Source organism: Carassius carassius, chromosome 2 (assembly GCF_963082965.1).
Source record: "Carassius carassius chromosome 2, fCarCar2.1, whole genome shotgun sequence".
Lineage (NCBI taxonomy): Eukaryota > Metazoa > Chordata > Actinopteri > Cypriniformes > Cyprinidae > Carassius > Carassius carassius.
In genome coordinates, this window is record NC_081756.1 from 40,584,259 (window position 1) to 40,611,156 (window position 26,898).

Sequence of the window (26,898 nt, forward strand, 5' to 3'; positions counted from 1 at the left end):
ATATGTGTCATTTTATTCAACAAAAACAATATAGGCCAAGATCTAAATATATTCAAAATCATTTAAATGCTAAAATGTTGTAAATAGTATGATATGTAGGGTTTTTATTTATTATTATTTTTTACTTTATTGGAGAGATGCAGTGCAGAGGGGAACAGGATCAGGGAATGTCATTTTTCTGTTTGCTTGAGCATCATGATACAGCAACACTGACTTTTGCAACATACAGTCGTGGCCAAAAGTTTTGAGAATTACACAAATATTGGAAATTGGAAAAGTTGCTGCTTAAGTTTTTATAATAGCAATTTGCATATACTCCAGAATGTTATGAAAAGTGATCAGATGAATTCCATAGTCCTTCTTTGCCATGAAAATGAACTTAATCCCAAAAAAAACCTTTCCACTGCATTTCATTTCTGTCATTAAAGGACCTGCTGAGATCATTTCAGTAATCGTCTTGTTAACTCAGGTGAGAATGTTGACGAGCACAAGGCTGGAGATCATTATGTCAGGCTGATTGGGTTAGAATGGCAGACTTGAAATGTTAAAAGGAGGGTGATGCTTGAAATCATTGTTCTTCCATTGTTAACCATGGTGACCTGCAAAGAAACGTGTGCAGCCATCTTTGCGTTGCATAAAAATGGCTTCACAGGCAAGGATATTGTGGCTACTAAGATTGCACCTAAATCAACAATTTATAGGATCATCAAGAACTTCAAGAAAAGAGGTTCAATTCTTGTAAAGAAGGCTTCAGGGCATCCAAGAAAGTCCAGCAAGCGCCAGGATCGTCTCCTAAAGAGGATTCAGCTGCGGGATCGGAGTGCCACCAGTGCAGAGCTTGCTCAGGAATGGCAGCAGGCAGGTGTGAGCGCATCTGCACGCACAGTGAGGCGAAGACTTTTGGAAGATGGCCTGGTGTCAAGAAGGGCAGCAAAGAAGCCACTTCTCTCCAAAAAAACATCAGGGACAGATTGATCTTCTGCAGAAAGTATATTGAATGGACTGCTGAGGACTGGGGCAAAGTCATATTCTCCGATGAAGCCCCTTTCCGATTGTTTGGGGCATCTGGAAAAAGGCTTGTCCGGGGAAGAAAAGGTGAGCGCTACCATCAGTCCTGTGTCATGCCAACAGTAAAGCATCCTGACACCATTCATGTGTGGGGTTGCTTCTCATCCAAGGGAGTGGGCTCACTCACAATTCTGCCCAAAAACACAGCCATGAATAAAGAATGGTACCAAAACACCCTCCAACAGCAACTTCTTCCAACAATCCAACAACAGTTTGGTGAAGAACAATGCATTTTCCAGTACGATGGAGCACCGTGCCATAAGGCAAAAGTGATAACTAAGTGGCTCTGGGACCAGAATGTTGAAATTTTGGGTCCATGGCCTGGAAACTCCCCAAATCTTAATCCCATTGAGAACTCGTGGTCAATCCTCAAGAGGCGGGTGGACAAACAAAAACCCACTAATTCTGACAAACTCCAAGAAGTGATTATGAAAGAATGAGTTGCTATCAGTCAGGATTTGGCCCAGAAGTTGATTGAGAGCATGCCCAGTCGAATTGCAGAGGTCCTGAAAAAGAAGGGCCAACAGTGCAAATACTGACTCTTTGCATAAATGTCATGTAATTGTCGATGAAAGCCTTTGAAACGTATGAAGTGCTTGTAATTATATTTCAGTACATCACAGAAACAACTGAATCAAAGATCTAAAAGCAGTTTAGCAGCAAACTTTTTGAAAACTAATATTTATGTAATTCTCAACTTTTGGCCACGACTGTACACACTGTAACGTTTCAGGAGAGACAGCACATTTAAACTTGAGAAAGTCAAATTATTGCTTTGTGTGCATATGAAACTGGGCCAAGTCCTGAAACTGCAATGACTGACACCAAGGTTTCATTTGGTATCTGCTATTTTTAGAAATTTTTACAAAATTAATATTAGAGTGAACAAAGACTTATGTTCGCCAATTTTAACCAAACAACCAGCATTAAAGGTGCCATGTTTTGTTTATGCTTGGAAAGCTAGCTTGCAGAGTGAGTTCTTGAAGTGTTGCCATGTTCACTTACAAGCATTTTAGGGCCCGTTTTTGGGTCTCAGCTCAAAAAGTGATCAGGTTTATGGAGTTAATAAAGTCAGCAGGTGCGAGTTTCAGTAGTTTGGTCTTAAATCCTATATAAAGGATTTAGGTTTATTGTCGTGTTCGTGTTCACCGATTTTCTAGCAAGATCTGGCAACACAAATGAGTCAGTATCACTTTTCCTGTGATTTATTGCATGGTACAAAGAAGAAGGAATAGAGATGCATGTCTGATATGAACTTAAATATGTGATTAACAACTAGTTGTTCAGTTGATTTCTTTATGAATTCTTTTGTAAATGCAGCTGTTGCTACTAGAATTGTTCGGGGGTCAGTTTAGTTGTGGAATCCGGTTGTATATTGTTATTGTGAAATAAGATATCACCCACTAAGGCAATGTACACATTGCAGCAAAATTTTGCTGGCATTTCATCCTTTAGTGCATAATCCAGTTATATACACATTATATCCAATACACGCATGCACAACAATACTAGCCTAATACACATAAAAATAAATTTCCAAGAAACTATTGAAGTAAACTGTCAGTAATAAAATAATTCAAATTTACTGTTACTGGTCCTTATTTGTAGGGCTGTCACTTTTAGTTCGAAAATCGATTGCACAATCAATCAGACCAACCAAAAAAAGTTTCGAAAATGAAAATAGGGAATCGAAAATGCAGTATGCCTTGCGAAAGCTAGACAGAAAATGCCAGCAATTTTACGCGCGTAACCAGACCCAGTGACGTCGAAAGCGACCTCTTATGCTGCGTTCACACCAAACGCGAATAGAGCGTCTGGCGCAAATGATTTCAATTGGATTTCCTGTCCAATAAATTTGTAATGGCCCTAGCCTTTTTGCGCATTTCCTGCCTGCCTAGTGCCGCCTAGCCTAAGTGTCGGTTACGTTCAATAAAAAAAAAAAACACATGGCCTGTTCTCAAGTCCATTTAAAGTTTCATTTTTTGAACAGTTGTTTGAAATGGATTGAATCATTATTTAAAATAATCTTGGAGACTTTTGAATTGCCTAAATCATAAATGCAGCCGGGTTGAAGCCCGCAGTGATGTTTTTATTTTGTTATGGAAGCCGTCCCCTCTGCATAAATAATTTTTGCGACAATGTTGCACTCCTGTTGCTGTTTGTTATTCTGCACGAAACTTCATGCCAATAAATAAGAAATATTGCTTGTGACTTGTGCGTTTCCAGCGCTCTCTTTACATTCTTCCGTTATTTGACGTTGAAAAAGGAAACGTCTTTTTTTAGACATGGAAAATCGATTTTACAATCGATTCAATGAACACATGTCTTAAAAATCGAAAATGATTTTTTCACTAAAGTGGCAGCCCTACTTATTTGTAAACAGTGCGAGACTGTAGATCCTCATCTGCTTCTAGAGGTCAAAAAGTAAATTGGTGAGACCATAACAGGTGCAGAACACATAATTTGGCCTCCAGTGTATCCATGCTCCTCTGGCACGTTCCACATTTATCCGTTTACCGCTCTGATGCTGCCCACAGCGGGAAGCTAAATTCCGGTTTAATGGCCACAACCCACAAACAGGATAATGTTTTACTGCCACTGGAGCAAGGACAGCCTGAGCTACAAGATTTGTACTTACTGACCAATACATACATTTGATTTGGGACGTTATCAAACTCTGGCAGCAAAATGATGCGAGACCTCCATTCAGTACAAACCAGTCTTTTACATATTCATGTGAAATTAAGTACAGGGATTACTCATTTTTATGCAATTTTTAAGCATTAGAAATGTTTGTAAGCAGTTCTTATTTCTCATTTAAATTCTGAGCGAATCAAATTTTTTTTTTTAACAAGGGTTTTGCAAACCAGCCTTTTACATATGCATGGAAAATAATGTGAATTGATACAGCACCATCATCTCATTAATCATGATCAGCGTGACCGGTTATCTTGAAATGTTACAAAATCAGCCTTTAAGGTGAATGAAAGTTTCATGATATACATTTCATGAAAGGAATAGGCAGCAATCATTTTTATCAAGATCAAATCCATCTACACAGTCATGGGAAACAGAAAGTCTTTAAAAAGGTGCTACTTTCACTGGAGTGGGATGTGAGAACATATTTTATATCAAACTTTGGCAAAATTACATACAGTATCTGGCCATTTCCAGACTCATGCCGAATTTTGGGGCAGTGCTGGTTTCTCGTCATCCTAAATTACATTTTTACAAAGCAGAGCAGACCAACCATTTACACAAAATAACATCACAAGTACCTTTTACCGCCAGAAGCTCTTAGACGTTACAGGCAATGCAAAAGCTTGGGCTATATTTTCAGCCAGGCACCAATTGTCAGAATTTGGCTGTGAGGAAAACATGTTTTTCATATCTTATTTTATATAAGTCAATTACAATGTTTACTTTGAAGTCTTGGTTATGTTAAAAGAGACCAAGTGAAGTAGGCGTGTTCCCAAAGGCATCGAAGACCCAGATGACCTTTATACAGTAGAACATACACTGCTTTTTGGATACTGTATCCCACAATGCAATGTTTTGACCCGACTTTCCATTTTCGGTGTGCGAGAAGAACTGGAAGTAATATCAACTACAATTTTTTAATATATCTTTTGATTTCTCTTTACACAAACTGGAACCATAATTTTACTGAGACACCATTCCCAGTTTATTGTTGGTAACTGCATACAGTTTCACATACTTTTTAGTTATAAGCAGTGCACTACATCACTTATATTGGGCACTTTTTTGCATTTAAATTCTGACTGTTGACTTTGAAAATGATGCATGCGTTTTTTCGAGGGTATCAGTAAATTACTTGATTGACGTTTTGACAGTGACTGCTTTCATATTTTAATCATATTTGCCCCCATTTGATCCAAGGGAAATTTATCTAATGTTATTATATATTATTTTGTCATCATTATTTTGTTTTAAGGATTTAAAATGGCTCCTTGACTGGCATATTCTATCACATTATTTTGACAGTTAAAGTTTTGAGCAGATTTTTGTCGGGGTGGGTGGGGTTTTGTGAGCTTTTGGCTGGAAATCATCCATCCAATCTGGCAATATTGTTTACAACAGCAGCAGATGACACAAAGCACAACAACAGAACAAAATCATTTAAAACAAGAGCCAGAGCAAGTACTTTATAGGGCTGGATGATTAATCAAAGTAATCGAAACCGAAATGTAGAACCTCTAACCGACTTAATTTTCCCATGTCGGTTATTTCGTTTTTATAATCCTAATACTTCCCCCTTAAAAGCATACTAGCGCGTGTGTAGCCACATGACTCCGCTCTCCAGTCAGTGGCATAAAAGCAAAACACGGAGGTGAACGCCGGTTCAACACATACTGACGGCGCGCAAACGGTGAGCCTTGCGTCTTCACTAAACTTTGTCAGTTGTATTTGTTTTATTGTTTGGACATTCAAGCGATTAGACGATCGGATGTGTATTATTATTTCAAGCTCCCATGTTCGCGCAGCTGCATTGTGGCACAAACACTCATATAAACAGTAACGTTAGCTGTGAAGATCGCACACAAAGAGGAACGCAAAAACTATTTATCAGCGCTGTCCTGTGTTTTATTACTAAAGTAGCTTAGAATCTCAAAACTTATAGCATATTTTTCTACTTTTGAAGGAACTATGCTATTTACAACCCACAGCTTCACAATATTATAGAGACAGTATGACTAATTCACACACGCAATCACTCATACTGGTACTGTGCAAATTTGTCTTTATCTGATCTTTATTTATCTCTTACACAGAGCAATAATCTGTAAAAAATGTTACGAACATAAATAAAATAACTGCTGATAGTGAGCTATGATGTCAGATCGCTCTTTCAATAGGAAAAAATATCCCACCTTTAATAGTCGATCTCAACCGTATGGCTGAGGCCAGTCTAAAAAGACGCTCAGGACAGTTGACAGAAAGCTGCTGCGTGTCGTCATGAAAGCATATCATTTTCACGTGTTATTAAGCCTTGCCACTTGCCAATTTAACCATTCAAAAAACTTTAAAGCATTCAAACACAAGACGCGGAAAAGCTGAACTGAGCAGCTGGTTACTCGCGCTGTGCTCGGTGCGCACGCGGGGAGAGAGCCGCGTCTCACAGACGGTAACACTGAACTGAGCTCTCCTTTGCGGAATTGCTAATGCAACCTTTGCACACCACAGACTGAACATAATTAATCATTGCTTGGTAATTGGCCAACAAAGTATTGACTGTTGTCTGAAGTTTTGTTTGATTGTAATCCATTACATATCTTTCTATCAAAGTTATCTGATATTATCAAGATGAATTTGTTCTGACAGTTTAACTCTTTTGAGTTCTTGTCATATTTTATTACCATTTTCTAAACTATAGCAAATAAACTGATAATGTGAGAAATGTTGAAGGTGTCTGAATAAATTTTGGTTTGACTGTATGTTTAATTTTTACAGTGCTATTTTACATTTAATTATTCGGTTTCTGTACCTGGACACTTACAAACTTGAAAAAACTTAAACACTGTGTAAATAGCACAAACAAATTAAACACTTTCACACAGGGCCCACTGGTACAACCTGCACCGGGGCCCTGCTAACCCCAGCTATGGCCCTGCTTACAGTACAAACCTTGTCAGTGAACTATGAGGGCAAACAAAAAAAACAACCAGAAACAAAATAATTGTTCATTAATCGTAAACGAGGTAAAATGTTCAATTAATCGAAGTATTACTTGTTTTTGCAGCTTAATATTCTTGTGACAGTGATATGCTACCATTCAAAGGTGTGTGGTTGGGAAGATAAAAAAAAAAGAAAATGAACACATTCAGCAAGGACATATTCAATTGAACAAAAGTGACAGTAAAAACATTTACAGGGATTTCTATATCACTGTATCAGACAAAGATTTCTATATCAAATAATTGTTTTCTCTTGATCAAACATGTTTTCACAAGCATTTTAAGCAGCAACAATGATAATAATAAGATCCATTATTAATAACTGAGCACCAATAATAATTTATTAAAATAGGGCACCAAATCAGCATAACACTTTTGAAGGATAATGTGATACTGAAGACTCGGCTGTTGAAAATTCAGCTTTGCAATCACAGTAATAAATTATATATAGCCTAAATTATATTTTTTATATACTAAAATAGAAAAAAGTTCTTTTAAATTGTAATATTTCACAATATCACTGTTTTTACTGAATTTATGGACGAAAAATGCAGTCTGGGTGAACATAGGAGACTTAAACATTTAGTAATCTGAATTATTTCCAACTTTTGACAGGTGGTGCACAAATAAGTACGGTAAATCATTTCAGACTAATTTGTGAAAAGTGCCTCAGATCCAGAGGTGGAAAGAGTACAAAAATATTCTACTCAAGTAAAAGTACCATTACATTAATGAAATTTTACTTAAGTACAAGTAAAAGTACCAGTCTAAAAATCTACTCAAGTAAAAGTAAAAAGTAGCTCATTTAAAATTTACTCAGAGTAAAAATTACTTAGTTACATTTTAACAGTGGGAGGGAGTCAAAAATGGGTCAGACCAAGGGTGTCAAACTCAGTTCCTGGAGGGCCACAGTCCTGCACAGTTTAGATTTAACCCTAATTAAACACACCTGATCCAGCTAATCTAATCATTTAGGTTTATTTGAAAACTACATGATGTGTGTGCTGGAGCAGGGTTAGAACTAAACTCTGCAGGGCTACGGCCCTCCAGGAACTGAGTTTGACACCCCTGGGATAGGTCTATTAATCTCAAACTAGTTGTTTTTAATTAAAGGAATCAGTTATTTAGAATAATAAAAAATTTGGGCTGTTACCAGGCAAATCAGTATCAACAAACTCATCTTTTAATGCAGAGGAAATGCAGAATATTCATTGGAAGTGGCATTTAGATGTATTTACACACTGTTTAGTGCAGGACAAGAATGCATTTAACCTGCAGTTACAAATGCATGAATAATGTTTTGATATACAAGACATAAAATGTTGAATACTCATTTGAAATGATAAGAAATTAATTATTTAAAAAAAAAAATCAAAAGATACTTTAAATGTGAAATTAAAATGGCCAGTATGTGTCAGCAAGTCACTGTTAATAAGTGAGTCATTGCGATTGAACCGAATCATTTAAACGGTTGATTCATTCAGGACCGAAACACTGTCACGTTGCTCAGAGACGCAAAACTGTGCTTTGGTGGCTGTGTTTGGAATTATTTTCTGTTGTAGAAATAGAGCTAAAAAAGGCAATATGGTGTCTAAAACGCAAGTCTCTTAATTAACTTGTTTACTGAACTGTTATATGTATGTATGTATATATTCATGATGATTTTTGGTGGAAAAGACGGCCTTCTTTGTGTGATTTTGATTTAATATATGAAATTATATAAATATGTGAATTTTCTGCCCCTATATCTTCAATTTTGTGATCATTCTAAATGCATTTTAGGAGACTGAATCACTCAGTGAAAGAACGCACTATAAATGCGTGCGCACATAATTAAAACGCAAAAATATGATATTATCGCAGACGATATATAGCACACTCCTCACCACTGTCTTTTTGGCTAATTTGTGCAAAACCTCTTGCTAACATGTCAAAGCTTCATTTTAACCACCAATGCAATGGTGCAATTACTTAGCTTAGCTCTACATTCTTGCGAAGGGTTGATGTCTTGTCGAGATTTTATAAGCTGCTAGTTTGGTCTTCCTAGGCAAGTACAGCTTACACTGCATAATAGAGCATACATATGGCAAGGGGTTCACTTCATTTCCTTCGAGTTCAACTTCAGAATATGACGGGGTTTTGTTTTCAGCGGTGTCTGCACCACTAACGCCTGTTTTGACCGTCTGCATCTTTCTTGTGATTTTAGCGCCAGTTTGCCCTCCTGCACATTATTTACTGACGTAGTTTCCTGGGAGCGATTTTTTATTTTTTTTTACTCATTAATTAATGTGTTTTAAAATGTAGCGAAGTACAATGCTTTAAACAAAATATACTCAAGTAAAAGTAAAATTACAGATTTAAAAAAATACTTTAAAAAGTATTAGTACACAAAAAAGCTACTCAATTACAGTACCGCGAGTAAATGTAATTCGTTACTTTCCACCTCTGCTCAGATCCTCTTCAGTTTATTCACACCCCAAACAGGTATTTATTTATGGGCATTTATAATATAACACCATTTCATAATAATACATGGCAACTATGTTCATTTTCTGTACCCACTGAAAAAAAAAAATCCAAGCCAATGTTTGTTTATTAATCAATTATGTGGACTAAGATTTTAGACCAACTGTGAGCAGGGCTAAACAAATTGACCTGACACAAAAAATAAAATAAACCCTGCATATCTTTCTGTATATATATATATATATATATATATATATATATATATATATATATATATACATACATAGGATGGGGTCTTGATTCTATCCTTCAGTTGTTGATTAGATTTTGACAGAAAATTACAATACAAATCAAGAAAAAAAGAAAAAACAAAATGGCTGTGAATGGACTTTGCCTTTGGCTTACAAAAACTAAGATTAGTATTAGAAGACCACCTGGAAAATAATCTTCATTTTTATAAAGAAATTAGGAATGCAAGATACAATGCAAAAAGTGGTCAATTAAGTCTGCCACTTCCATGAATATATTGTTGTGGTCAGAACATTCTATGTCACACTAATCAACAAAAACAATGCAAATCATTAGCATATTTATGTCCCGCTATTGAACTCCACTAATTAGCCATTCTCTGCCTGGTGGACCAAGAATAAGTCAATCATGATTAAGCACTATTTGGTCTCTTGATAAACACCTCTTCATCATCACATAAACTTACTAACTCATTAATCAGCAAGTTGATTACATCAATGAGAAGACATTAACTAACATTTAATGCAGCTGCCTCTCTCTCTCTCGCTTTCTTTTTGTAAACATGATTGTGCACCCGGACTCAAATAAATGTCAGGGCCATATTTCACTTCAAAACTGCTGTTTACAATTATATAAAATAAGTTAATCTGATTAAAAATAATAATACGAAGTAAAACGTATAATCCCTCTTATACATCATTTCACAGAAAATAAGAAAACACCCGCACATTGGCTACATGTTAAGATTTTTTTATGGACTGTTTTTTTCTGGTTAACTCTAAATTCAACAGGGGAAAACATTTACAACTCTAAGCCACAATTTACACCTACTATTGCACTGTACAACCTACTGCCTTGTCATAGTCATGTCAGAATGAGATGAATGCCATCCATGTCCCAGCTGCCAGTGAGAAACATGGGATTTTCTTTGAGCCCCAACTTCCAGAGTCAGGGTAGTCTTGATTAAAGATTCATGGTGAATGCTTATTAGTATTCTCAATAAACTCTAATTGTGAATTTTGACATTAAAGTTTAGTTTGGAAGCAGTTGGTGTACGGTTAAAGAAGAGTGATTAAGCTTTCCAGAAAATATTACTCATTTAGATGATTTATGAGGCGGCAGGCTTGCACAACGAGATTACTTTTCCCTTGAGTGGGTATTCTCGTAAAACACACCAAGAATCGGTTTTCATCTTTTGCTCATTCATTTACTGCAGAAGCGCTAAAAAGCTGTGTTTGTCAGAAAGTGAAAAAGAGAGAAATTAAATAGGCCAATGCATTCAACTTATTCAGCCCAAATAACATAATTTTGATTTCTATAATTTTCCCAAGTAGGAACTTCCCAGGAACATTTTAAGACAACATAACAATACGTGTAAAGCGGAACGAAAGGAACCCACTCAATTCTGCCCAAAATGCAAATGAGCTCTGCAGCTTTAGGGGTGTTAAATACAGCAGCGTGGTTGTCTATGACTGATTCCTATACTCAAGTGATGAAAGTCATCAGATAGGCGGTCTCAAAACACAACCTAGTCTCAATAAAATGACTAATGTGCTTGAAAAATGAATTAAATACAGTATTTTTCCCCAAGCTCTGAATCCACCAAAAAACAATCAGCAAACCTCAGACATCACTGACCATTACTTTACGATTGTCAAAACAAAAGCTGAGAATTTTATGACTTTTCAATAAGCTTATCCTTGTTCTGATGTCAACCCAGACTAAAGGACATATAGAGAAGTACTTTTAGTATAAAGTATTTGATATTTTCCCCAGGCCTGAAGTACCCCTAGACTGAAAACACTCTACATGAATAAGGATTTGGATTTCTTATTGGTCGTCTTTCTCACCTTTAGATCTGGCAGTAAAACAGCACAGATCTCTTGAGTGGGTTTGAAAGGTTCAAAGTGAGAGGCATGCGGGATTCTTTCAATGATGCACACTTTCCAGCCTCAGGCTAACTTCAGGCATGGTCGGTTCCTTATGGGTACATTGAGGCTTTGTATTGTGGCAGCATACTGGTTAGTGTGATAGCGCATGGTGCTAACACACCCAGGTTGTGTAGTTGCCCTATTTTGAAGTTGAAAAACATGCGATAGAGCCCTTCTGATTGTGAAGAAAGTGAAACCCTGAAAACCATGTGGAGAACTCAACAAATCTGGTTGACCGCATGCGTGAGTCTGAAGAGAACATGAGACGTTCACTGCATGTTGCGATTCTTCCGGTGTACCACATGAGCCCCACATGACATGAGAAACCACATTTTCGAACAATATCCTGTCAACAGACAGTGCCTCTGGCTAATCTTTTCCTGTCTGGGATAGTTTATATGTTCCATTTATGAAACATGGCAGAATTTTAGCCTATAAAATTCTCCTTTTTTTTGTCAGGGGAGAAATGTTAAATATAGAAACCTGTCTGGCCCGACAGCAAACAGAGACTTTTCACACTACACTTGTACTCTGTGCTAATGTTGATGTCAAGGTATCATATTTTTTAACACAGATTTAACTCTGGATTACAAAGTCCTGAAGTATAACAATAAAATATGTTTCTAAACATAGCATGTTAAGAGTTGTTTTGCAAACTGTTTAACAAGAAATCCAGTGCTTAAATATTCTTGCATATGCCGTTTCAGCAATGAGTCAAATAGTCAGTGGAATAGACATAAAAAGGCATTCACAACCCATGAAATTCAATTTGATTTATCCATTGGGAATTGATAACAGATGTGTTTCCCAAAAAACATAGTGAGCCTAAATTCTGGAATACACCACACAACTTTTGCCCAGATTTTTGCCCTGATTTGCAGTCTGGATAAGTTGGCGCTTGTTGCTGAAAGTCAGAGACAGTTTGCAGAATTTGGGCAGTAAGAGTTGACCAATTCTACCAAAAACATTTTAGCTTCAAACTATGATTTCATCCAGTCGAAGGATTTGAAAAAATAAACATGTTTTTTCATGTGTCTCCAAGCAAACCAACATGTTTCTGCATTTATCTTCTGTAAATATTTACGAATCATATGATGTCTGGTGTTTTAAAATCTATTCAGATTTTAAAAGTCATGTAGTGCATTCCAGACTTAAATAGATTGCAGAGACCACTGGACTTACTTGATTACCAATGTACTTGATTGGTTTATCATGTATTACACATTTTTATCATTTACTGTAGTGTTATGTGCACAGATAAAGGACATTAAGTTTATATTTCATGGCAGGGCCAATGTTCTATTTGAATTAGCCCAAATCAGACTTTACATGAGATTCATAAAGGCTAATTAAGACAGAGACAACATGGAACCCATGGACAAACCCTTTTAGGGCCCATATCTCAATGCCATTTCCTGTCTATGTAGGCCATAACATGAAATGTTGCAGGCTGGGTGTTAGTAAAACAGGTTACATGCCAGAATTCCATTTAATATTATTAAAATTGTAAATCTTGGGATTACGTGTGTAGAGTGTGAAATTACAGGATTAATTAGCAACCCAGTAAGAACTACGACCTTGGTTAAACAATTTCACCTGTGAAACCCCCATTATTAGATACTTTATGGGAGGTGAGGCTTAAACACCACAAGCATTTAAGTATTTGTGCTCGGTAGAATGCAAGCAAATTACCCAGAAAAAAAATAACTGTGTGAGAAGACAGTAAAACAGGTCTGAGAAAGAAAACAGATGTGAACTGCAAACCGGGCAGCAAGAATGCATGATGCATCCTTAACTAAATTCAGGCCCAGAGAAAGTGACCTGCTCAGACGTGTCTGCTAAACAAAAACCTGAATGAGGGGAGACGTTCAAGCAATGAAGCTCAAGTACAAGCGTGATTAGATGGTAAAAATCATTTTACCGGCCCCTCTCCCTCATCGGGTCCTTGGAATTGTCCTAACCTTCCCCCATTAAGGCGCCCCTGAACACACCTGTCTATCTACAGCATATATATATATATATATATATATATATATATATATATATATATATATATATATATATATATATATGTGTGTGTGTGTGTGTGTTTCGTCTAAGATAAATGATGTTTTTATAAACACATATGTGACAAGGAATATACTTCTAAAAAAAACCTATATGTATATACACACATTTTAGCCTCAAAGTGTGATTGTTTTACTCAAAACTTATTTATAAGTGTATTCAGGGTGTAAGCAATGGTTCAAAAGTTTCATGGTTACGCCCCGTGACATTTTGGAGCCACTGCGTCATGTTGTTTGTTTGTGCAAGATGGTATAAACGTTTTCAAATGAATGAAACGTGGACACAAAAGAAACACAAAATGCTTTTTAAGATCTTGGCAGTAGCGAAGATTTCTACTTTTTTCATCTTGGCGACTCTTACCAATTTTTTATGGCAAGATAAATCAAAAAAGGGAAAAGGGAAAGCAAATGTTATTAAGGATTTGTGTTTAAAACAATTATTTTTTGTCTGTATTGTGTATAGGGGTGGGTAGAATACAAGTTGAGGAGTTCTTACCTGCCAGTAAAGAGATGGGCAGCAAGCAGCAGTAGAGCAATCCGCATAGCACCTGAAGCTCCATGAGAGACACTTCCACTTACATTCCTCCCACGACACAAATCCACAACACAACCATCTCAGAACCATGGAGAAAAAAAGCTACATGGCGAACATATAGTATCTCGATAAATGAAAAAATTCGCTTCTAATCGATTTAACGTATAAACCTGTAGACCATCGATTGAACTAGTAAAACATTACTATTATCCAATGTTTTCTATAAAAGCTTTCTTAAAAACATACAAATGAACGAATCATTTCTTAAGACGTCGCGTTAGATTGTTTCGATACAAAATTCAGAAAGCTGCTTCATGAAAGTCGATTATTCATTGTTGTATCTTCATGGAAAATGTGATTCAGCGCCTCGGCGTTTGTTAAACTTTCTTCAGTCTTGCTTCCGTTCCTGCACGAATCTGCTCCAACTTCACCAGAATATGTCCACAAACTATTATACAATGCCACAAAACGTATAAAGAGAGTTTGTTCTGTCTGTCTATGTAGTCCGAGCTGCGTCCAAACAGTTAGTTGAAAGTAACTCCCACTCTGACGATAGATAGACAACTTCTGCCAAACGAGCAACGCCGCTTTCGACTGAGAAATACGACTCAAACATGTCACGCACAGAATTATGGCCTTTCAGCGTGTAGGAAAGTGTAGGAAAGCCAGTTATACAGAGCTTTTGCGTTATTTCAGACACGTGGTGCGGGTTTAGCAGGTTCGTCTTTATTTAATTAATTTGATAATGGTAACATTAGACAAGCCAAAATAGTTATGGCTACTGAAATTAAAAGAGTATTTTAAGAAACTGTATTACTAATGCCATAGGCTATCTTGTGTTTATAGGCTACTTATGAAAAAAACATAACAACAACATCCAGTGTGTATATTGTGTGAATAAAACAATCGGAAGTGTTGTTTACGTTTCTGAGCACGTGCAGTAGTGTAACGTGCACGTGCCTTAAATCTGGTTACTTCTTTTATTCTAAGTGTTAGGTCAGTGCACCGAAACTGTGGGTACATGCTGATGTTCTTCATTCTTTTCAAATACACAGACTGATTATTTTTGACTGATCATTTCGTATAGCTTACGCTGGGTAAGACATTGTCTATAGGCTTAGCCCTATGTCTTTTATAGTGGCTCTATCTAGTGGTGGTTTTGGGTAACGTGTCTTTCGACAAAAGGATATTATAGTTTAAGTTTGTCTTTTTTTGTCCCCGTCATAATTTTTGTCATCTGATCATCTTAATTAGGCTACTTGCAACTAAATAATTACTAAAAGTAGAACATGGCGCTTTAATAAAATCTATACGCTTGAAGTCACTTTGGATAAACGTGCCTGCCAAATTAATATATGCTAAGAGTGTACTTCGAATAATGTTCTAGCCTTTCAATAACTGTGAGCATTCTTGTTTTGTATAATATTGCAGAAATGTTTATTATTATTTTACATTTTTGTATTAAATAATAGGCTAAACTTTCTTTAATTTACTTCTGCTTATATAGGCTTTTGGCATTTCTATAATCTCACCAAGTCACCATTTTACAACATACAGCTAGGCTTAAATTGGTGATATATAGTATTACTGGCCATTCCTTAAACTCATTATTATGCTTGTATTGTCAGTAAAATCCAGTACTCATGATCTAAACCGTATGGTATGTGCATTGATATACTGGTACATAACCCTTTTCAGTACATATTTATTGAACATGTCTGACATTTAAGACATTGTGTGTTTTAAGCTTTGGCTCTGATGAACTGCCTTTAGCTGAAAATTGAGTGTTTACTATTGTATGTGCATTGATATACTGGTACATAACCCTTTTCAGTACATATTTATTGAACATGTCTGACATTTAAGACATTGTGTGTTTTAAGCTTTGGCTCTGATGAACTGCCTTTAGCTGAAAATTGAGTGTTTACTATTGTCATTTTGCATTATTGACACACTATTTTCCTATTTAATACTGTAAACTGCTAGCACTATATAAATACATTTTGACTTGACTTGCTCTGTATGAAAGTTTGTTTTAAACTAAGTTTATATATATCATCTTACAAAGACATTGCTGGGAGATATAGAGTGATAACTGATATTTATTGTATGTAAGAAGTCAGCAATACGGTTATTAAGATCTCATTGATCTACATTGCAAGTTTTCAGAATCTCGTCTTATTTTTGGCCATATCGATATCAGCAACATCACCAAACTGCATAAAATTGAGGTTTTTTTCCCCTCCTCAAATATGAGCTTCATATTCTCCTATATCTATATGAGTCAAAAAAGCCTGACAAATCCAAAATTATACTTAACTATATATATATATGTATATATAATCTAAAGGGTAAATAAACTCTTCAATCTTCTAAACACATTTTTAAAGAGATGATTATTTCAGGTCAGTCTTTACATTTAATCCACTCTTTTGAAGCTGAGTAGATAAAGATTTTCCAGCCTGAATGTAAAATGCATGTAAAAGCATTTTACAGTAAAAGCCTATACAGAAGAATGTGTATAAATTTGTAAGATTTTTAATGTTTTACTGTTAATGTAATTAGCATGTTTTTGTTTTAACATGCATAGGCCTACTCTCAATAAATTAGCAGCTACTGCGGGATTGATCAGAGGGTTGAGGGGCGTGGTTAAATCCAAACTCTGCCTAGATAAGTCACGTGGTCCGTTTCGCGCGAAAATTACTTTAAGAAGACCCTAAAAGGGAAGTTCCGGTGGGATCACAACAATTGGCTACTGCTGCACGCCATCGAGAAGCGCAGGGGTTTAATTCATACCGAGAAAATGGCTCAAACTCGGGTTACAGATTATTTTGCACAGAGTAAAAAGGGTGGTGTTGCTCGGTCTTCACGGTCCAAGAGACAAAAAGTGTCAGTAGACGTTGTAGAGTCAGCGGCGATCACAAAACCAAAGACGTCGTCCAGAGCTGCACGTTCTTCGCGTAAAACGACGCGCGATCTCGCCACACCAGAGCCGCAGAAACATGTCCAGCTGGAGTTCCTCAGAGTTATCGACGAGGCTTTATCGGCACAAACAGCGGATACCGCGACTGACTTGCGAGATGCAAGTAACGAGGGTTTTACGGCGAGTCCCCGAACTCCTAAAAGGTCCTCGGCGGAGTTCGATGTGTGTTCGGTGCTGTTCCCGTCCACAACCGAGCAGCACATCAGCGCAAAGAAGCGCTTGAGGGTCAGTGTACCAAAGGAGCGCGCGGTTCACAAGACTGCGAGGAAGAGGCTCGATCTGATCAGAAATTACGACGAAGAACAGGTAACTTACGCATCACATAAGGGTGACAGGACGCTTTATTGCGTTCATAAAGTGTTCATTTTGATGTAACATGTATTTGACATGCTAAAACAGCAAAAACCACGCAACTGTCAGAGACCTCCACAGAACTCGCATGTAACGTTAGCCTAACGTTACATAAAAATAAATGTGGTACTTTTAACACAATGGATTTACAAATTTGCTTTAGAACGTAACATCGCATTTTTCCCTCGATTATTCCAGATTTCTCTTCATCCTTATTCAGAAACCCAAAAGAAAGGTTGTTTGTTTTGTTTTTTTATTAATTCAACCATACATTTCTTATTTGTCACTTGCCATTTTATTCAGTCGAATATTTGTTTACAATTTATTGTGTAAAGATTTGAGTTTTGCAGATTAATAATTAAGAAGTAAATTTTTCTCCACTATTTCTCAGATCGTTTTTCCCTCCTTGATGGGTTGATTGTTTATTTGGTGAAATAGGCTAACTTTTAGTGTAACGTTACGGTTTATACAACTTTTGCCAGTTGCATAAACGGTCATCATGGTAAAACTGTCTTAAGAACCATTTTGACTAACCAGCAGCTAACCAAGTCTTAATTTCTTAATTTTACTTTTTGGATTCAAATTACACCATTCTATATTTTTGTAACCGACTTCTTAAAAAGTTATGACCAGTCTTGAGATGACTAACTGACTAATTTAAGTGTAAGCCACTGTCCTGTGAATGCATTTGAGTGCTTTGTTTTGTTTAATCACTGCTAACCCAGTCTGTCTTATTTTAATGTAGAGCATTAAGCCTTTGGCCAACAGCACCCCTCAGGCACCTCATCAAACTGCCAGCAAAGAGTCCAAAAATACTGTAAATCATAATGCAAATAGCTCCCCTGTAAACAAAATGAGTGGAGATAAGCCCAAGCAGACAACCCTGAGCAAGGTAACTCATGGGGCTCGTCACACCTGTGCAGGACCTCCTGGTGTTTTTAAGCTCATCATTAATCAAGTGTCTTTTGTTCTTTCAGAAAACATTTACAAGAGAGGATGTGGCGGCATTGAAGTCAAAGCTGCAAAAACTGAAAGGACAGTCTGAAACTGTGACGACCCCCTCACCTGCCCCTGTGTCGGCACTAGCGGAGCTGAAAGCGAGGCTCGATGCTGCCAGGGAGATTTCTGCCAAAGTCCGGCAAAGAAAGGCTGAGCGAGTTGCAGAGGATCCTAAAGCTACGGAAGCACAGGCTGGGCCTGACCCAGAGCAAAGGTGAGGTTCGCTGGCCAATGCGCCAGTTAATCAACTTAATCAAACTAAATCATTTTTAAACCATCTTTTTAAGAAAAAGTAGTCAAAAGTATAGATTTATTGATTTAAACAAGAAGTCAATTATTATATTAGTTACATATAAATGCATTCTACTACTGTCTTTTATTGTTTAGATTTTTACAACGGATTGCCAGTTCACATTTACAACTCTGCGTGTTTGCTGTGTAAAAACATGGGTTGATTTTCACATTGGTCTGAACAAGAACAGCAGACGGGCTTATTGAAAATGCACACAAATTTTATGCCCGCAGAAATGGTGGTTTTCTTCTATAATGGCAGTACACGAAGCAGTGCAGCACCTGACTTTGAAATGTGCAGCGTTCCTATTTATTCAATGAAACTGTAGCCTTTTGAAGTTTAATCGCCACATTAAGCCATGTCGCAATTCTTCTTTCTGTCCCCAAATTTAAGACCTCCTGAAATCGGACTCTCTTGTTCCATTTTAAGACTCTTTACATTTGATACAACTAAATTCAAGATGTTTTTAGGACCCGCCAGGTTTCCTAATTTTTGAGAATGCCATTTGTTTTTTTACTAACTGAAAGTTTAATCTCTCTGCACACTGCTCAATGCTATCTTTGCCGACCTCTGACCATAGCAACAGTTAACCCATTTAATCCCAAGTTTTTCCCAGACATTAAAATATCCCTTTGAAATTATCAATAATTATTACTTAAGTGTGTACAATTTTTATGGTTTTTTTATATATCTTAGCCCAGTTATTTTAAATTGTTTGATCACATTCCAGGGTTACTATTATGCATATAAAACAAAACAAAAAAACGTATGCATTATGCACCAACGCATTTTAAAAGTTTTTACTTATTGGCAAAATATAACATAACATTTTTATTTTAGTGCTACCAGTATTACAACATCAATATTGTATATTGATTGAAATTAAATCTTTTTTTTTAGGGTAATTTTCTCTATCAACTGCAATTGGATTTATATTGTAATTTGTATACCTTAGTTCACGGTTATCCCAATGGTCAATATTCTGACCATCAACATGTTCTATGACCACACTCAACAAAACGGAATATGTGAATCCATAAATTTATACTAGACACCTTAAAGATAATGTGTACTACAAATATTTGTCATATCTTTAACATACTAGCCTTTCGTTTTAGAGCTTTGATGCTGTTATCTTCACAAGGTGCAAACAGGAAATAAACTGCCCTGGTCATGTGACAGTTTGAATTAAAATCATGTGAAACTGCACATTTAATTGAGACCCTTTGTTTTCCTTATTTGCAGAGAGTGCACTAAAACATCAGTCAGTAAGGTTTTTAGAGCTTTATAAATTAAAAACTTTTTTATGGTCACCACTGTGACCGGTGGGGTTAAATGGGTTAACTGTAGTATCAACCCATGGTGCCATAGGACCCAAATACTTTTACTGCGCTAATCTTGATTTGCCTTATATAAATTAGATTTTATTAGAGAATGGTGTTTGGCATTTATTTTAATGTCACAAGTCTGTTTACAGTTTGTCAAGTAATTGCTCACTTACTGCTGATGAATTATGACCGTAAATGCTTTGTTTACACCTTCCCTCAATTTTACCCATTAAAGCCATTTAACATTACAGTATAATTGAAAGCCATTATTTTTAAATATTTAATAGGCTCTGAAATGGATCACAAACTATATTATATATGCATGAACTATACGGATTAATCTTTATTCAAGCTATAAAAGTTAATCCGGGACTAGAACAGTCTAAGGAATTATTTTTCTTTTGTTCTTTGATGTACATCAATGACAGATTTCAGCAGGTTTCACTTAAAAATCAGCACCTGATGGACATTACGTGGATCTGACACGCATCAGATTTTCTCCCAACTCTTAACGGTCATTTAAGACTTTATAACTAATTTAAGACTACGTTTACAAGGTAACTTGTCAAAACTGTGTATTTAGACACAATTGTGTGTGTTTTAGTCCGTTGAAGCGCTACTGGTGCTACTGGTGTCTGAAGTGGCTCAGTGTATGCTTACAGCCGAATGCGCAGCCTTTCAAACTATAATTTACTGCGATGGTGTTTCAGCAGTGTCGCAGCATTCTCGGGTTATAGAGAATAAATAAGGGAAAAGTTAATCTTCTGAAATGAAGCAGTAATCTCTTCTCAGGTAAAAGTTATTAGAACCATGTCTAGGGACAAGCTGGCAATCACAATAATGCTCTGACATTATCTGTCCATTTGTATCCTATTATTTGATTCACTCTTTTGCTTATGACAGCTAATCATGAAAATCTTGTCTTCGAAAAATATTTTTATTAGCTTATGTCAAAAACGGCACAACTCTTTAAAAACTGGCTGTTGTTTTTACTTCATTGCATTGTTACAATTCGTAAAAGTTGTACCTGCCAACTGGCGACGGACACAGTTACATATACTCTACAACGCTGTTTTTAACTCCCTTTTGGTGCTTGGCGAGTGTTATTTTTAGGCCCTGGTTGTTAGTCTTCTGTAGTTTAACTTCTGAATTTCTTTTTGTTTCAGAGAGAAACTTCCAGCTTATCAGCGTTATCACACTCTAGCACGGGATGTGCCGCCTGGTCTTACCCTGCCCTACCAATACAAAGTTCTAGCGGAGATGTTCTGCAGCACAGACACCATAGTCGGGATGCTGTTCAACCGCTCCGAGACGGTCACTTTTGCCAAGATCAAGCAAGGGGTCCAAGATATGATGCACAAGTAAGAGGCTGAACGAAACCATATGCTAAAATGTTTGTGCCAGTCAGGCTGCTGGCTAATAGTGTGGCCAGTCTTATCAAAGCTAATCATATTTTTGCTTTCTTTGCAGGCGTTTTGAAGAGAGCCATCTGGGGCAAATAAAGGGTGTGTACCCTTCTGCCTATACTTTTCGTCAGGAGAAAAACATTCCTCCTTTCAGTGCCACTGCAAAAAGGTCCAGCTATCAGCTTACAGTAGAGCCAGTCATTGAAGAAGGTGAGAAATGAGAGCTTGCTCAGGAACAATGACATTACATAATACAGTAATGCAACTTTACTGCATTTAACTCCGCATCTGCTCTTAGTTTGGGTCACGTCTAAGGTTAATTTTATTTCATACAACATGTTTCTGTCCCCAGAATTTAATGGTACTCGTCCAGTTTTGTCAGCCTCTCGTCTTTTGGAAAGAAGGCACATTTTTCACCAAAATCTGGTTAATATCGTTAAGGGACACCATAAGGTAAGTACAGGGTTTTTTTTTTTTTTTTTTTAAACCTAGGAGAGTTTTAGATATGATTTTGGTGTATTCTGATCATGTCTTATGTCGGACACAGGTGTTCCTGGCTTCCCTAAACCCTCCCATTGTCGTTCCTGATGACAAACTGACCCGCTGGCATCCGAGATTCAATGTGGATGAGGTTCCCAACATCAAGCCAAGTGATTTGCCTCAACCCCCTCAAACTGAGAAACTGACCACAGCTCAGGAAGTGTTGGACAAAGCTCGTGCTCTCATGACACCGAAGGTGAGCACTTTAACCTTGTCTTTGGGGCATTACTGATTCCTTTTTCAATATAAATGGCATTTCATTCAAAAACAAAGTTGATCCGCAAACAAAAATGAGCATTACATAACTGTCTTTTGTGGGTTGTCATCTTTCTAGATGGAGAAAGCCTTGGCTAACATGGCCTTGAAAACAGCAGAAACCATCTGTGCTAAGGAACCAGAGACCTCTGCAAAATTGGTTGCAAAGCCAACAGAAACGCCCAGTGCCCTTAAAGGAGTTTCACAATCACTGCTGGAGAGGGTGAGTCAAGAACTACCCCCACAATATTGTAGGGTTTACAAGAATCTAATCCATATATTCTCCCTAATTCAGATTCGTGCTAAAGAGGCTCAGAAGGTGCACTCTACTATGACAAGGAACCCACAGCAGGATGAGCGCCTGTTGATGATGTCAACGCTGCCAGATTTGGCCAGGATCCTACGAAATGTATTTGTAGCAGAGAAAAAGCCGGCCCTCATCATGGAGCTCGCTTGCAACCGCATGATCGCTAGCTACAGATCTCCTCTTAGTTCTGGTTGGTACAGATGTTTCCTGTTGGATTTCCCTCCTCAAACCTAGTGAGCTGCTTAGTGATCATAGCTACCTCACGATTTTAATTGAAAGCAACTTTAACATCTCACACACACACACACACACACAGTCCTCCTCTCATTAAAGTAATAGTAATAATGTGAAAAGATTGGTGGGCAAGCTATTTCTCCAAATTTTCTCTGATTAAGAAACAAATTAATCTACAGATTTGATGACCTGAGGGGGGACTACAGCATGTTGCTTAGCTATTTGTGATAAAATGTGCAAATATTCTAATCATTTATTATTTTTGCTAATTAACGTTTTAGAACTGTTAGTGTTGATAAAATCGGAACAATTCCTTTATTTTAATAAACTTTTTTTCTTTCTCTATGTAACATTCTTCTAATTTAGATGAAATGGAGAAACATCTTCGTCTGTTGGCTGAGTTGACACCTGCATGGCTAACTGTACATCCAATCAGGAAGGATATGTACCTAAAACTGAACAAGACCATGGATCTGAACATTGTGCTGGACAAACTGAACCAAAAGATGAAGGAAGAGGAGTGTATTTGAGGATGTTTAAATGAGACTTGAGAAAATACCATGTGCAATGTTTTATGGAATATACCTGGATTTTAACACTTGGATGACACAGTGACTTTTAAATTCTGTATGTTCAGTCAGTTTTGCATCTTATAAAACACTTTCAATTCAGGGTTGTCACTTTTTAATTGCTGTGTTTCCGGTGTATGATGTTGCAACTTTCTTTTGCATCTTAACACAATTATTCTTCATAAATGTAGACGTGTAAAAGGTTATTGGTATAATGCAGTACAATGTAGGGCTCCCAGAAACCTAAGTTTGGCATCTTTGTTAACATACACTTCATGGTTCATTTAGTTAACCAATGTGCACTGTATTTAATTTACAATAAACAAGTTCATGCAAGCAATATGTTTCATATTCAAAGAAACTGGAAGCTTATTTTCCTACTGTACAGTAAATGGAAAAACTATGTGACGAGGTAATAATGAATTCTGAGTATTCATAAAACAATACCTGAGTGTGTACATCTAGCAACTTTTGAAATTGTTCACGCAATGAATGTTTTACTATCCCAAGAAGCCAAGGATTAAAAAAAAAAAAAAAAGGCAATTAAGCGGCACTACTGAAGGTCACATGATTATGACAATTACATACAATATAGAACATGCTTTTTGAGAAGTTATTGATTGCACCTACTCCGTATGCCATTTCGGGTGCAATCTGTCTCTTCAGTTTCTGGTGACTTCTCATGGTTGGATTAAGACCATCAAAATCTCAAAGGGTCAAGTGTTACTATAAAACGAACCAGAATTTCTTCATTTTCCCAAACCGTAAACCCTCATTTCAGACAAGCATTGACAAGACTGTCAGTACTGTATTAGAGAGAAAACAGGGGTTGATTGCAGCTTTTCAGATCCATTGAGATACTTCAGTTCAACCACCACCAAGCAGCCCAGCACCTCTGCCTTCTGCTGTTTGATCAGCTCACACGCCGCATTCAGGGTTCCTGACAAGAAGAAAAAAATTCAAGGTATGAAACCGCTTTGTGTAAAAATACACTACCAGTCAAAAGTTGAGATATTTGACTTGAATGAGTTTTGGGTCTATAATAAACAAATACAAAGAGTAATGGGTAGATTTATTAACTGCAGTAGTCTGTTTGCAAATGAAAACATTGTTAGTAATTACAGGTTAATTTTGACCCAATTTATAACCTTGATTTAAATGAGATAATCTTATTCCATTTTGATGTTAAAAAAAAAATCTATTCAATTCTTTATCAACCTCATTGTGCATTACTAGACGTCATACTTATGCCAAGGTTTGCCAAACTGGAGTTCTTAACTGCAGAGGGTTTGCAAGTTGATGAGAAGTTAATAATTCACAAAAAATATCAAATAAAATACTTTAACATTAAACGCTTAATAAAAATATTTGTTTACCTACAGGTCATGTGACCATTAAACAACATCTGAGAACTGAATATGCAAGTTTTTTGTTAACTTAGTCTTGATTATTACCTTAAAATCACAAGTAAATATTACATAAATGGCACTCCATGCTAACATAAATATACATCAATTTGTTCATTTTAATGTGTGTGTCTTTAGAATCCCCTAGTCTTCCACAGTAATACATGGTTAAAAGACTAAATGATAATTCAAATGTTATTGTCAGGAGTTGATGAGGAATTAAATGTTGAGAAAACACTTTTTAAAGCAGGCCCAGACTGGTCATCAGGAGCGACCTGGCGGCTGATTTTTTTTATTTTTTTTTTTTTACCCTTCAAGTACTTTATTAGTATTCAGTTGTAATATTGATGAAGTAAACCAGTTTAATGTCTCACTCACCTCCAGTAGCCAGTAAATCATCAATGATCAGGACCTTCTGTCCTGCAGAAACAGCGTCTTCCTGCATCTCCGCCTCAGCCTGAAACAATACCGCTCAATTACATCATGAACAGAGGCTCGCATTATAACCAAACATAGACTAGACTGGATCATTTATAAACTGGAGTTACCTTCGCATACTCAAGACTATAAGCTACTGATAACGTTGGGCCAGGGAGCTTCCCTTTTTTTCTGATTGGAGTAAAGCCTACACCTAATCTCTGAGCCAAAAGCGGCCCAAACAGAAACCCACGAGCGTCGAGTCCTAGGAGAGAATGAAGAAAACATCATTATAACAAAACTCCACTTGCGATTCCAATCTTTTCAAAAATAGTAATCTTCATGAAGGACTCCAAGTTCATTAAAACCAAAGATAGACTGACTTAAATGTAACCAAATTTGAAAAACAAAACTTTGATATTGGCTTGAGAAAGCTTTACAATAAAGTTTGAAGTAGTTTAAAAAGCTTGACATTTGAAGGTAATGGTTACTACGCAGTTGCTTGGGCTTTCTGGGTGGTTTCTAGGGTGTTGCTATGCAGTCTATGGGGTGTCTTGAGTGGTTGTTAGGCGCTTGCTAGTGCGTTCTGGGTAGTTGCAAAATGGTTGCTAGTGTGTTGCTGTGCAGTTTTTAAAGTGGTCTTTGTGGTTGCTAAGGTTTTTGCAGCCCCTTAAGTGTTCTAGGTGATTATTTGCTGACTGATAGGGTGTTTAGATGCTGATTCACTTTATGGTTGCTCGAGTGTTTCTTAGCCAAGGCATTCTGGTTGACTGCTAGGGTGTTGCTATGCATTTGCTAGGATGTTTTGGGTGGTTGCTGTGCAGTTTCTAAGGCGTTCTGTGTGGTAACTAGGCTGTTCCTACTAGAGTGTTCTGGATGGCTGCCAGAGTATTGCTGCGTTTGCTAGGATGTTTTGGGTGACTTTTAATAAGTGTATACAGTTGCACAATAATTCCCAAATAGGGCCATTATGATCACCAACAGGATAAAACACCCTGTATGATATCACAAGAACTTAAAACCACTCTTTCAAGAATGTCCTCTACTCTAGGTCCCATAAATTCATAAGGGTTCTGTAATTTCAAATGAACAATATACAACCTGTTGGATAGTGATACTGTGTAATTCTTCCAGGGTTAATTAATCGACTTTGAACCTTGTAACACGCCACACTCATATCTACTGAATGACTGCACTCACTCTTACCGACTATAAGATCCACCTGAGGGTACGCGCGCCTCACGTGCTCCTCAAAGAGATCGGTCACAGCAGCCAGCGCCTTCGGATCCTTCAAGACTGGAAAAATATCCCTGCAGACAAACAGCACAGACAATCTGAAACTGCCAAACCCGAAATCTCTGTCCCGTTCCTCGCTCTGCCTTATTCCGCACCGCTTTTAACTTGCACGCTTATAGTAAAATGACATTTGCATATGAATACTCACTTGAACGGAATCCCCTTCGTAGGGAAATCAGGGAAAGTTCTAATGCACTTGGAAATAAGATCCAGTTTCTCAGCCATGGCACGCGCTGCGAATGTTTGGACTGACGGGAAGATGTCCACGTGCTCAAGTCCACCACTAGCACACGCTTCCTCACCACATGACATTTACGTCATCAAATGTGGAAGAGAACAGATAGATCTATTCTACACAGGATGCCTAGCAAAGCGTCTCCTCATTACTTTGCTTAAAAATATATAATTATTTTGGATATATTTATTATTATTATTATTATTATTATTATTATTATGCAGTCGCATGCAAGTTTTAAAAACCTTTTATTGGCCCTTAAGAAAAAA

At 37.0% G+C, this 26,898-nt stretch overlaps 3 protein-coding genes across 6 annotated transcripts in view; 1 reads left to right on the forward strand and 2 right to left on the reverse strand.

Moving 5' to 3' along the window:
• The window catches only part of LOC132109733 (piezo-type mechanosensitive ion channel component 1-like), a 131,521-nt gene extending 116,824 nt beyond the window's left edge, over positions 1-14,697 (reverse strand). For 2 of the 3 annotated variants that reach the window (XM_059516062.1, XM_059516054.1), the window contains exon 1: positions 13,973-14,697. In XM_059516062.1, coding sequence (XP_059372045.1) covers positions 13,973-14,036 — 64 coding nt within the window. In that variant the 5' untranslated portion in view covers positions 14,037-14,697. The remainder of the gene's footprint in view (positions 1-13,972) is intronic. The other variant, XM_059516047.1, reaches the window with a different exon arrangement.
• Positions 14,698-16,711: 2,014 nt separating this feature from the next.
• LOC132109787 (DNA replication factor Cdt1-like) lies at positions 16,712-23,377 on the forward strand. 2 transcript variants are annotated; one of them, XM_059516133.1, is made up of 10 exons: positions 16,713-17,300; positions 18,091-18,237; positions 18,323-18,558; positions 21,131-21,325; positions 21,435-21,580; positions 21,723-21,823; positions 21,918-22,106; positions 22,245-22,388; positions 22,461-22,662; positions 23,073-23,377. In XM_059516133.1, the coding sequence occupies exons 1-10, from the start codon at positions 16,815-16,817 to the stop codon at positions 23,234-23,236; spliced, it is 2,010 nt and encodes a 669-aa protein (XP_059372116.1). In that variant the 5' UTR covers positions 16,713-16,814; the 3' UTR covers positions 23,237-23,377. The 2 variants fall into 2 exon arrangements, with proteins under 2 accessions (XP_059372124.1, XP_059372116.1); XM_059516141.1 differs by lacking the exon at positions 18,091-18,237 and having other exon boundaries at positions 16,712-17,300.
• LOC132109879 (adenine phosphoribosyltransferase-like) lies at positions 23,265-26,699 on the reverse strand. Its single transcript, XM_059516278.1, has 5 exons — positions 26,543-26,699; positions 26,305-26,408; positions 25,230-25,363; positions 25,060-25,138; positions 23,265-24,215 (listed from the first exon to the last, which is right to left on the reverse strand). The coding sequence occupies exons 1-5, from the start codon at positions 26,617-26,619 to the stop codon at positions 24,076-24,078; spliced, it is 534 nt and encodes a 177-aa protein (XP_059372261.1). The 5' UTR covers positions 26,620-26,699; the 3' UTR covers positions 23,265-24,075.
• Positions 26,700-26,898: the final 199 nt, after the last annotated feature.